At 40.5% G+C, this 13,007-nt stretch overlaps 1 protein-coding gene across 1 annotated transcript in view; it reads left to right on the plus strand.

Annotated features, from left to right (window-relative positions):
• Positions 1 to 5,161, plus strand: part of lin28b (lin-28 homolog B (C. elegans)) — a 14,935-nt gene extending 9,774 nt beyond the window's left edge. The window contains exons 3-4 of the mRNA XM_061092014.1: positions 2,027 to 2,214; positions 4,849 to 5,161. Coding sequence (XP_060947997.1) covers positions 2,027 to 2,214; positions 4,849 to 5,161 — 501 coding nt within the window. The remainder of the gene's footprint in view (positions 1 to 2,026; positions 2,215 to 4,848) is intronic.
• Positions 5,162 to 13,007: the final 7,846 nt, after the last annotated feature.

Here is a 13,007-nt window from a genome sequence, read left to right on the forward strand (position 1 = left end):
AAAAAGAAAATATAGAAAACATCTAAATATGCACATTACTTTAAAATGAATTAAAATAAGACAAATATATGTCCACAAGTTTACCTTTTCCCCACAGTATTGGTATCAATATTTCAGTTCCTACAGTATCAACCAGAAATAATTGTATTAACCTAATTTTCACGTTAATAAAAAGTTGCCTTTAAAATAGTTTTAGGTATTAAATCAACGTTTTATGTAAAAAGAGATAAAGTTCATTATAAAGTTAATATAATAAACAAAGTAATATGATTAGGTGTATGAAATCTACATTACTACGTTTTTTAAAAATGGTATAGCATTGAAAAACTCTTGAGATATGTTTCTGATTCAGTAAAACCCTTTAGATTTAATTGAAAAAGAGTTTGTGTTAAAATTGAGTTGAGGATGTCAGATAAGCCAATGCTTTTATTTTCCTAAAAATAAGGGTTTTAGTTACGAAACAAGGTTTAAAAAATAATTTAACCAAGTTTGTTCTCATTAGACTAGTTTTTCAGAAACATACAAAAAAAATAATTTTCACTCTTATTTAATCCCTGTTTTATTCTAAAATTTGCCTCGATCTTAATTCATTGTACAGTGATAATCAGATATCTAGACTCTATTCTTAGTTTGAAATCATTTCACACGATTTAATCGCTTTGCATTGTTTCATACAACACAATCTCTCTCACATATTCAATTACGTCTATAAATAAATCCCCTATAGAGCACGTTTAGCTTCCTGTAATTGCAGTCGGCGACACAAACGTTATAGAAAAAAAATGCTGCCGAGCACATTTTCGCTCCTTCTTCTCGTTTCACATTTGATTCCCTCTGATCATTTGTTCCTTTCTCTTCCTGTCTCCTACACGTGTCTGTTCAGCCTTCAGCAGAGCATGCATTCACAGACACTTTGTATTATATATATATCTAGATAGAGGAGGGAGGAGTGGATGTATAGTAGGCAGCAGGTAGGTTTGCTGTGCCCTCTGCACTCGTGTGGGTGTGTGTTTACCTACATGCCAAGATCTGCAGGGGTTGGTGCGATTCATGAAGGTCGAGGATCCAGCGCCTCTCAGTCGTCTCTTCTGTGTGATCGACGAGACATAAATCATTGTTCGCTGGTTATGCAGTAACCGAATCAATAATTCCGATCATGCAGATAAGACAGATGGCGGAGGGGCTGATGGGAAATGATTGCACTGGTGGAAAAAGACAACCTCGTCTTTTTTTTCCCCTGAAGAAAGAATAGGAAGTGGTGTTTCTGCGAAAAGGTAGATAAAGGGAGCACAGCAAGTCCTTCTGTGCTCAAGCTGCCTCGACAGTTGGTGCAAACCACATACAGTTGATCCACCATGTTTGAAAATGACGTCTTCCTGTGTTGGCTGCTGCTCGTGTGTGCTGCAGCGACGAGCCTCCAGAGCAACATGCAAGTGTTGATAAGTCTTGTCTCTTGTGTGACAGTTATTTGGAGACAAAGTGTTGATTGGATGGTTGTTTGTTTAGTCACACATCTTACATGTTAACTTTTGATCTGATGGACGTGGACGTGAATATCTAAATTGTGTCATCTCATTACAAAAAAGCTGTTTTTACACAATTTATCAGTTAAGCATTTGTCAGTTCCGTTCATTATTTGAGGTTAAAATAAAAATACCCACGAGACCCAGTGAAGGTAAAACACATACTACTCTGTGTATTTAAAACCTTTAGAATGATGTATTTTGAGATTTTTGGATCAACCTCAATTAAATCCCAAATTATTCATCACTGCTCAAGGACGTGTGAGTTAGAAGATCATTGAAATGACTCAGATATTGTTTCAGCTATTACACTGAATTGTGTTTTTATGATATTTTCTATTACAATTCCTATGATATAGATAATACCTTATCAATCAATCAATTGAGTCTAAAATGAGTGAACATGTCAGTCACTTTTGTTGCACTTTTACCCTCTGGTGTGAATTTATTGTCGTATTTTTAAATCTCTGTTAAATAGATAATTGCTTTTTTTCCCCCTACAGAGCAAACTGGTGATGGAGGGCTTCCGCAGCTTAAAGGAGGGTGAGCAGGTGGAGTTCACCTATAAGAAGTCCTCTAAGGGCCTGGAGTCCCTGCGGGTGACGGGACCAGGTGGGGGGCCCTGCTCAGGCAGCGAGAGGAGACCCAAGGCGAAGGTCCCACTCCCGAAACGCAAACCAAAGGTAGACCGGTGAGTGTGATGATAACAAGCAAAATTAAATCTGGGTTCTCGTGATTCCGTGTTTGCAGCAATGTGGTATTTTGTGCGTGAGCGTTGGTCGCTGTGTTTCCCAGAGCAGGCCAGTGCTGCTTAGTAGAAGACATGTTGTATATATACACCCCACTGCACCAAGCCTTTCTGAGTGGGCTGAGATTATAGATCAAATCTATTCAATCTGCTCGAGCACATGTCTGTTGCTATGGTTATTGTGCGCCATAATAAGGAATTGAATAGGGCACTTTGCCTGCCATTGCTGCTATTTCAAATCAATTTGCAGGCTTTTACATTAGAGGCACGGACTGGCCCTATATGCGTCTCAATGTGGCGGTAGGTCAATCAATTTTTCCCTCAGCCAAATCCTGAAGGGTGCTTTGCTGAAATGTGTCAGCTCGAGCCATATGGAGCTCCTTGTAAACGCCCGGTGGTTCGAGCACAGGAGGCGGACAGAGCGTGCCTTCATTTGATGTACGAGCAAAACCCTGCTGGGCAGAGCCGAGCAGAGAACTGCCTCTGCTGTAGGAAGGCATCACACAAGGATCCAAGCTCTGTTTGGTGATGCTACAGCAGAGGAACCCCGGAGCCGACCGGTTTCTGTCGGAGGTGTGAAAAGAGAAGCTTTAGTCTGAAAGGGAGAAACAGGATCTGGGAGAGACGGCTCCCTGATTGTTTTACACAGCTGAATAATTCAGCTTATTTGGGATAATTGATCCACTGTTAGGTCAAGTGTCTCCAGCTCCGGCCTCTGGGTGGAGAGTGGATCCGATTCAGATATGTAAGGTAGATATCATCCGGCCTTTTTGTGAGCACGCTCAGTGGGACATTTCTAGCTGCTCTGACCCCTGCTGGTCACTCTGTTATGCAACAAAACCATTGTGTGGTCCATTCTTTGCACTGGGGCTCCTCAGATCACAGCTTTCTCAAGTGTGTTTGATGTGCATGCGACTCGTGCACGAGCATCAGCGTGTGTGGGAATAATAAGAGAAGACATGGATTATGAAATCACAAGTTAGTTCACAAGCAGGATCTTTAAAACTGGTTGTTGACGATCTATCAAATGTTTTTTTTTATTGTTTTTCGAAGGTTCATTTCAAACCAGTTTTTGTTTGGATTTATTTAATATAGTTCATCAATTAGCCATGTGAATTATAGCAATCCATCAATACAAAATGTCAAAGTTAATATTCTTTTTAAATAGTTAATTTAATTTATAAAACAGATTTAGACAAAACAAGTTATTGAGCAGTGTGAAAAAGTATCAATAAAGTTTTGGGCATTAGGTTCTGCATTATGTGTTCATTATTCTTTATTGTACACATTTTGTTACTAAGACTAATTTTATTTAATATCCGACTATTATTTTCTCTAAATGTTAAAATGTCGATTGTTTTCAGGGTTTGGATGAAAATAACTTATTAAACCATGTTTGTATATTTAGCCCTTGTTTAATTAAATATTAATAATATAGTGCAACCTTTATAAATATAATTGTTTGTTTTTGTAATGAAATGCTGATAGAATAATGTATTTTCATTGATACCCATTGATTTGATGTAAAAAAAGCAAGTTTTTAATTAATTTAGAGATCAATCATCAAAGTATTTGTAATAAAATGAATTTATTTCCAGTTCAGTGAATCTACGTTGTTAGCAAACTTGCTATTTGCATTTTTAAACCTTCCATTAAATATTATTTATTCAATTACATCTACTTGTTTTCCAAAGAGACACTGTTCTTGATTTATAAGAAACAGATGCCAGATATTAATACTTCTTTATTTAATTAATTCTCCACAGGAGTTAATTTTTAATTGGAGGGAAAGAAAGAACTATTGTTAAATGCTTCCCGGAGATAATTCAGGTAATTTGCAGAGGAAGCACAGACTGAACTGAACATTAGAGTGAAAGCTGTGTTTTCTTATGTAGTGGAAGTAATTTGCTGACGTACATGTTTACTGTGTTCGTGCTATTTTTGTACATTAGGCTGTCGAATCAGATTCATCTGAAAATCCGGACCCTCTGATCCACGAGCTTCAGCTGCTTTCAGACAACATGAGTTTGTTGTTCGGTTGATTTTAAATCAACAGGAAATAATGATGTATTCAAATTGGGAATTTGAGATTTACCTGTGTCGTCTTATTAAGAATTGAACAGCAGACTTGCAATAAAACCAGATAAAAGCATCTGAAGCCTAAAGCAATGAATGTCCATTCAATCTGACCCGGTGCCAGAAGGACCGGTGGAGTCGTGACAGGTGCAGATCTCGGCACTTTTCGCTGCTGCCCTTTCAGCACTCGAGTGTTTCTTGTCAAATTTAATAACATGGTGGAGTCTGGCACGTCACAGAGTGCCACTTACACTGCGAGAGAGCCATAGCGTGTGTCATACCGCCATCTGGTGGTGAATCCAGGCGGGAGCAGGTCTTTTTGCAGGACTGAGAATAAATCCTCGACGGTCATATTCAGCCATGTATTCTGATGGAAATTATTACTATTAACTTCCACTGACAAATGATTCTCTACAAATCCTATAATTCTATTCATGAAAATAATCTAGTGATGATCTTAAAATATTCACCCCATGTCTTGTTTCTTCATCCCCCCCATAGCTGTTATAACTGTGGAGGTCTGGACCACCATGCCAAGGAGTGTGGCCTGCCCCCCCAGCCAAAGAAATGCCACTACTGCCAGAGCATCACGCACATGGTGGCTCAGTGTCCCCACAAGGCGCTGACGCCCCCCTCAGGCTCTCAGGACCAACATGCGTCTACCTCGGCCACCAGCCCGGGGGCCGGGCCCTACCTCAGCCCCCAGGAGGAGGAGGAGCGCTCCGGCTCCTCCCCCCTGGAGGGCTCCTCCTCCTCCCCCGAGGAGCCACACACACACCGCGGCCCCCGGACCCAGAGGTGGAGGAAATCCTGAAAAAAACCCTGCAGAGGTGAACCCATTCACCGCTACTCCCCGCGACCCTCATGTCTCCCCTCAATCAAGGATACCTGAACACCCCCCACCCCCCACCCCCTCATCTACCTCGCACCTGTGAAAAGAAATGGGAGGTCTTAATTTCTTTACTTTTATTTTATTTGCTTTTAATGTTTTGATACTTCTAACCAGCGCAGCTATGGCAACGATCAATGGGGTACGGACCAGCGTGAATGTGTGTGACTGACTGACTTGTTGTCATCTGGTGCTGCTATGGCAACCACCGCTGGAATGGTGACTGCAGGGAATGACTGTTTTTCTTGTTTCAATCAGTGCAGCTGGAGAGTGAAACAACGTGGTATGAATCTTTATTTCTCCTCTCCTCACTCTCTCCCCCCCCCCCTCGGACCTAAGTGTTGGCCATCTTGAATCCTCTTTCCTCACAGATGTGGTCACGTTTTGTTTTTTTTCAAAGCCGCAAATGAATATCCCGTCGACCCAAATCATTCCGACCAAATCAGAGTGCAAACACGTTAGCTCATTTTACGAAGGATTAGAAGAAGACTCTTAAAAGCTCGAGACCCTCTGAGCGATAATCCAGACCCGCAGGATTGTTCGCTCGGCTTCTAAAGATCTCAAGGGAAACTTTACGGATTCCAGAGGGAATTTTTCAGTTATTTTTAATTTTTTACACAACACGTGAGCTGCTGCTCTCGACACACTCACTACATACCTCTCTCTTACATGAAATAGACTGGACCAACTGATTGTCAAAAGAGCCGGCGTGTGTGGTGCACGACTGACAGAGTGTGTGTGTGTGTGTGTGTGTGTGTGTGTGTGTGTGTGTTTGTGTGTGTGTGTGTAAGTAAAACTGTCAGACTGTTGCACCTCTTCTTCACGTGCCTGTCAACATCATTAACCCTTCGGTTTCCTACTATGATAGATAGACACACCTCTAGCAAAAAAACTAAACCACATCATATTATAACGTTAGATCATAGTTTTGATTCAAGGTAATGAATCGATTGTTAGATTTCTACTTATAATTGTTGTATAATTAGTTTTTAATAACTTACAGTTTATAAATCATAGTATATGTCATTAATATATACGTAAAAGCCACAAGATATAATTGAAATTCTCTTAATTTTAAGTCGTGCTTATATAAGGAGTTAGCTCAGACGTAGGTGACTAGTCGTGTGTATTGCGTGGGATACTTTTTATTGTCGTGTGAAAACCTACCGCTCTCTCTCTCTCTCTCTCTCTCTCTCTCTCTCTCTCTCTCTCTCTCTCTCTCTCTCTCTCTCTCTCTATTTAACCATTGTTCATCCACGACGTTTTTTTATCGTCACGCCTTCTTATCGATAACCTCAGATCGACGATAATCACCTCAGACGCAGCGCGGAGACTCGTCCCGTTCTTATCGCAGCTGACAGCATCACAACAGCTGCTCCGCTAACTTAATACCGCACTTCTCGGAAAAAAATGAATGTCACTGAACGTCAGGCCGTTTGCTCTCCCAGCTGTTTGACAGTACGATCCAAACACCTGCTCCTCCTCCATCTGTGCCTACCAGTTGTTAGTGAGCACCAGCCAGGCGCAGCTCCCACCAGCCGCTGCGCCAGGCTCCCTAGAGAGAGAGAGAGAGAGACAGAGAGACAAAGTGAGAGAGAGAGATGGCGTGCTGCTTTTGGTATAACTTGAATCCCAAGTATGGCTTTAGTGGCACTTATTTGTGACCTTACAACTCTTCTCTGACCGTATTGAATGTGAAAAGAGCTCACCCCCGAAGCCGACTCCTCACAAAGTTTACGCCGGGTCGCTTCGGAGTTGTATCTTAATGTTCTGACAAATCAAATAACTTTGTATGATGATATCAACCTTGTGTGTTTTTTCTTAAAACGAAGCTCTACGTAGACAACCAACTTTTTTGGGGTATATTTCTATACCAAAGAGTTTGGCTTTATTTTTTTGAAGGCATTTAAACGTTAAGACGTGCTGACGCGGTTGCTAGCGTCGCTCTTTCGGAACAGGAAGGACTTAATGCGGAAAGGGCGACACTGCGGTTGTTTTTTTTTATGTTTGTGTACAGCTTTTTGAATGTGTGCGTGCGTTAAAAATCGAATCTCAACAATGCAGCATGACAGAAAACAAAAAAAAAGAGACCAAACTACAGAAGGAGCACAGGCAACGCTCCAACCTCTACGGAAACAACATCTTTTTTTTGTATGATGTATTTTTTACATTTTTACACACAATTCCTCTCAGGATGATGAACTGTTCTCAGGGAATTAACCAAAAAAATGTATTGTGTTCTTTTGGGAATCATCCACTGACTGACTCCGCAAACTCTGTTAAGCAATGGTGACGAGACGTATGTAACCAGCTCATGTACTGATATTAGCAACTACCTCTTGAGTTATACATAGTTGTGCATTTCTTATTTTTCTTTTGTTCTGTGTATGTTTTGATGAGCTTGTTTGGTTTAACAGCAGGTCTCTGTTGTACCGAGGTGTCGTGTGAGACGTTCCCTGGAGTTGCCACAGACTCCCCTGGTCTTCCTTCCCAGATTTGACGAGTTCCTTTCTCCTTTCTTTTTTTACTGCAGAAACTCTTCTTTTTTTGTTTACAGCAAAAACCTACCTCATACGCGCTGTTCCTCCACACACTCTTGACCTCCTCCCAGCCCCCTCTACCTCCTCCATGCAGTCGTTTGTTAATTGAATTGCCACTCGTCGCACTAGAGTCTCACGGCATTTTCAACGAATCAGCCCTCGATGCGGCTCCAAATATATCTTACAATCAAAAAGGGCCCTTGTGAAGTTTTCAGAATGGCCGTGTTGGCCTCACACATCCAGGGTGAAGTTGTATCTGCCAGCTCTGTGTTGTCCTGCGGGTGTAAACCCTCATCACGTAGACAGCTGCAGACTAACCAGTGAGTTTACCTCAGTTTGTTGGGCCAGCGATAGACATTGGTAAATATGAGATATTTTACATTTCTGTGTGAACACATATTTGAAAAGACATGGACTGTTGTTTTTTAGTTTGTAAGTATTTTATCATAACCGTTCTTTTTTGTTGTAACCACTCGATATGACGGGCTGAAGGTGGAGAAGAATAGGATTGTACTTCGCACAAGGAGGTGCCTCTCTCTCTTATGTTTTGTTTGTCTGACCTTATTATCAAAAAGATATTTTCTTCTTTTTGGATTCCTCGGTAACGGCCTTTTGTCAGACTTCTTCCTTTTTGTTTTTAACGGCCCCAGATAATCAGATGTTATATGTGGTTTGGAGTTGATGCCCCTTCTTGTTGCAAACTACATTTTGTAGTTTCGAGCGGCATCGTGAACATTTAACATGAAATCAGTAGATTTTTGTACTAATGGTGACATTGCATAGACGTCATTCTTAAAAAAAAACAAGGTTTATGAAGATGACTATTATCATTACTCTAAAAAAAACTAACTCATGAGATTAAAGATTGATTTTTTTTTTGGTTTTGCTTCAGACCGCAGTATTACAGTTGAGAGAATCACTATGGAGTATTGCCAGTTATGAACAAAACACACAACCACAGTCAAATATAGTAATATTATTGTTCTTAGTAGCTTTATATTTTCTTCCAATCAATGTAACTACTGATTGATCTCTTGTTTATTGTCCTGTTCAGTATTCAACGCAGCCGAGGAAATAGCCCCCTTAACTTAGAAATAATCAGATGGCTTGTCGAGGCTGCATGTAGACATGATGACAAATTGGTGTTTTTTAAATATTTTCCCACTCTTTCTTATTAATCATGCAAACATGAGACGACACATGCAAAGACTCCCATCCATGCAATCATCATAAATGTTGCATAAGGTTTTACCCAAGATGGAACATTTGTGATCACGCGTGTACCGGTTGTATCTCAGCAAAACCTTGACAAGTGAACATGGTGTGTCAGATGGTGTGATACACAGACACAGTTTATACTGAGGAATAAAATCAGTGTATTCACAAAGTTAATTTGGATTTTGTACCAATCTGAGACTCACTTCTTCCCCTTTGCGATGGTAAAGAGGGACAAGATGGAAGATCGATTCGCTCATATATTTGTTGAGAAACTGGGATAAATCAGAAAACTATTTGAATCTGTATTGAAATAAGGGTTTCTGTGTCGTTGTGTTTCTTTTCTAAAAAATGAAATTCATCCTTGATATCTTTGTGGTCTCATGATCCAGTATTTAAAGTAGATTTTTAGATTTGTGTTGCTGTCCCGTGAAAACCGTGTATCTCCAAATTTTTAACAATTGGGGAAAAGGCTAAACCCACATCTGTCAGCCTGTTTAATCTTAGCTTTAATTTACACCTTATTAAAGCAACACTACAGATTTTAAATAAGCAGAAATGTTAGCTTACCCGGAGTCCAACTTGCTGATTCCAGACCTTGTGCTAAGCTAAGCTAACCAGCTGCTGGCTATTAACATGCAATCCCTAATGCTAATCCTAGACAGAGCTAAGTTAGCTGTTTCCTGTTTTTATGCTAAGCTGAGTCAACCCACCTCTGGCATAGTTTGTCCATCGAGCATCAAGTTGAAATTCTAACTTTCAGATGAGCCTTTACACATTCAGTTCGTCCAAATCACAAAATCTGGCAACGCACGGTTTTCATTGGACAAAAACTCAACGCTAATTATATTAGAATAACGTGAATTGTATGTGTAATTGAAGGAAAAGTCTGTTTTCATTGAATAAAAACACGCACACCTGGTCCAAGGACTACACGAAGACCCAAGAATGATATAGAATATAGGCCTACATTCATGTAATGAATATGAAAACCTTAATTATCATTAAAGATGTATGAAACGCCTTTGGAGACGGACAGGATGTATCACGCCATGATCCCAGATGACTGAAGTTCACATACCTCAACTGCTCTGTGCTTTGCCTTGACTGGAGAACAATGTGTTGTAGGGGATGATGATTATTGTTTTGTTTTTTTAACTGTATTATGTTGGATTCTTATTGTGTTTATGTACATGAAATCATACTGAACCGTTGGACCTCTAAAGAACCTCTAAATCCAACCAAGGCAGTTTAAAGTGCAGATACCTCCTTGTATTGACTCTTGTAACCTCGCAGGTCTCATGTTTGTCTGTGTGTTCTACATCACGGCCAGGGGGAGTCTTCTGAGCTCGTTTCCTCTGGAGTACGTCTAGAGCCAAGCACTGATTGCTTTCGAATGGGGAAAATGTTCTTCTATGTGCATATCACTCGTTATTTTAGCCCCAATATAAGTGTACTGCCTTTTTTAATCTCTGTGAATCTTGGATTGGATTTTTAAATATGTCTTAAATGTTTTACTTGATTGGAAAATAAACATATCATATTGGCATTAAAGTATGTATAATTTCCTACTAGACATCGGAGTGGTTAGATGTTTGCTTCTTCTCTATGGGATTCAGATTAAAAAATTGCACACATGCTTGTTTAACATTGTATCTTAATCTTAATCTATCTATATCTATCTATCTATCTATCTATCTATCTATCTATCTATCTATCTATCTATCTATCTATCTATCTATCTATCTATCTATCTATCTATCTATCTATCTATCTATCTATCTATCTATCTATCTATCTATCTATCTATCTATCTATCTATCTATCTATCTATCTATCTATCTATCTATCTATCTATCTATCTATCTATCTATCTATCTATCTATCTATCTATCTATCTATCTATCTATCTATCTATCTATCTATCTATTTTTACACCTTAAATACATGTATATGTATTAGTTTCTTTGAACTATTCTGGTGCTGAAACTGTTTCTTAATTAATATTGAAATCAACACCAATCATAACGAGTCATTTAAAACATGTATGGTGCAAAGGTCCAAACATCGGTTAACAAGAAACATATTTTTGGCTTCTAAGCTTCTCAATATAAACATCAACTCATATGCACATACAGTGGTTTCCAAAAGGCTAAAATCAATTTCCCATTGAAGTGAAAGTGGTCTCAGACTTATTGATCCTACTGCATTTAGAGACATGTGAGGGTCGAACACCATTCTTCCAAAAACATATCCCCTCATGATCAAATAACCCTGTCAAATTACAGATTTTAGGGAATTTGTTCGTTTTCAAGCATAAAAACTGCTTTAACCTACATGAAAAATGATGCGTTTCCATAGCAGCATTGTTTCTGGAAAATCAAAAGAGCATTTTCAAGGTCTCTCAATACTCTGCCCAGATTTGAAGCTCATCTGTTAAACCTGCTATAGAAGAGAAGAAAAATACATTTAAGTTCCCAGTAGGTGGCGCTGTGTCCTAGTCTGACATTTGGCCTGAAGCTGTCTTCAGGCCTGAACTCAAACACGTGGAAGATCTGATGATGTGACATCTGATGACAGAAGAGAAAAATGCCTTTTTTCTTCAGTCCGTCCGTTCTCATCTCGCTCACTAGGGGGAAACCTGGTGCTGTTGTATCCTCGCTCCCCCTCCGGCCTGTGAAGGACACAGCCAGAGCAGATTAATCACCTCAACACATCTGACTCACCAAACACACTGGTGCTCCTTCACAGCCGTCTCTCTATTCTCCTGCTCCTCTTTAATGGCCCAGCGCCTTGCTTTTTATAACCAGCTGTCTCTCTCACTGTCTTCCTCCTCAGCACATCCAGGCTTGAGGGGGTCCATTAAATCCACGCTCTTTGTTTACAGTTTCCCTTTGTTACCCACCATCATTTCCCTATACTGCTCTCCACCATTTTTTTCCCTACCCCGTGTCCCATCTCTGGAGATGTCTTCGTCAAGGTCAGCTATTTTTTACAGCTTGTGATATTGGAGGTATCACAGGGAAGCGGCGGTAAGAAGAAGAGGAGGAGGAGGAGGGGGGACGGGGGTGAGAATGAGATGGAGAGAACCAAAGGATAAATGCTGCCGTGCCTTTGCTGCAAACGGTAAGAGGGGTGTGTTTGCACGATGTCAGAGGCATGTGAGCGGGCCCGGCGAGATGAGAGGGGTACATTTCTTCTCCGTCTTTCTCTCTGTCGTTCCTATTCCTCATTCCTAAACTGCGTGTTGACCTTTGTAGTACCGCCTCCAGGCTGTATGCTTTAACCTTTCCAGTGAGATAGAGGGGGCCCCTGCGCTGGGAATACAAGATAAATCACAACTGCTGTCTGCTAATGCGACAGACAACAAGACACACCGGCACGCAGGAAGCACCGCGGAAAGCTCTGTACCTCCTCGGCTGTGCCTCCATGAAGAGGTTCACACCATTGGCGCACTGGGCTATTACTATCTACAAGTGCACCCTGAATTATTCATCCTTCATTAAAATGCACTATGGGTGATGATGGCCATCAGTGTGTTTTGGGGTATTCTTTTTTTTTCTTTTTTTCCTTGAGTAAAACACAGGGGTCATTAGGAGTCATTTCTGGTCAATTTTGTATGATCAACCATGCGCCAGAGAAAGACAGGAGAGGAGAAAAAAAAAAATCCAATTTACTTTCTGTGCATTGGGAATTCATGTTGAAAGAGATCAAAGGGGACAGACAAAGAGATGAGAGGATCGACATCTTCTCATCTCCATTTGGCTCCCTATGAGAGGGGGAAAATTACTTTAAAGCCTTGATGAAAGAAAAAGGGCCTTATGCCTGATGTATTTCTCCAGAGGTGGAATCAACACTATGAATGACTCAAAGGCAGAGAAAGAGAGAGAGAGGGAGAGAGAGAGAGAGAGAGGGAGAGAAGACGGGAGGAGGAGGAGGAAGGAGGAGGGAGAAACTGAACATTTGTTTGAGAGAACCTAATGGGGTCTTTTGGTGAAGAACGAGAGTGCTATTTG

Source organism: Limanda limanda, chromosome 18 (assembly GCF_963576545.1).
Source record: "Limanda limanda chromosome 18, fLimLim1.1, whole genome shotgun sequence".
In the NCBI taxonomy this organism is placed as follows: Eukaryota; Metazoa; Chordata; class Actinopteri; order Pleuronectiformes; family Pleuronectidae; genus Limanda; species Limanda limanda.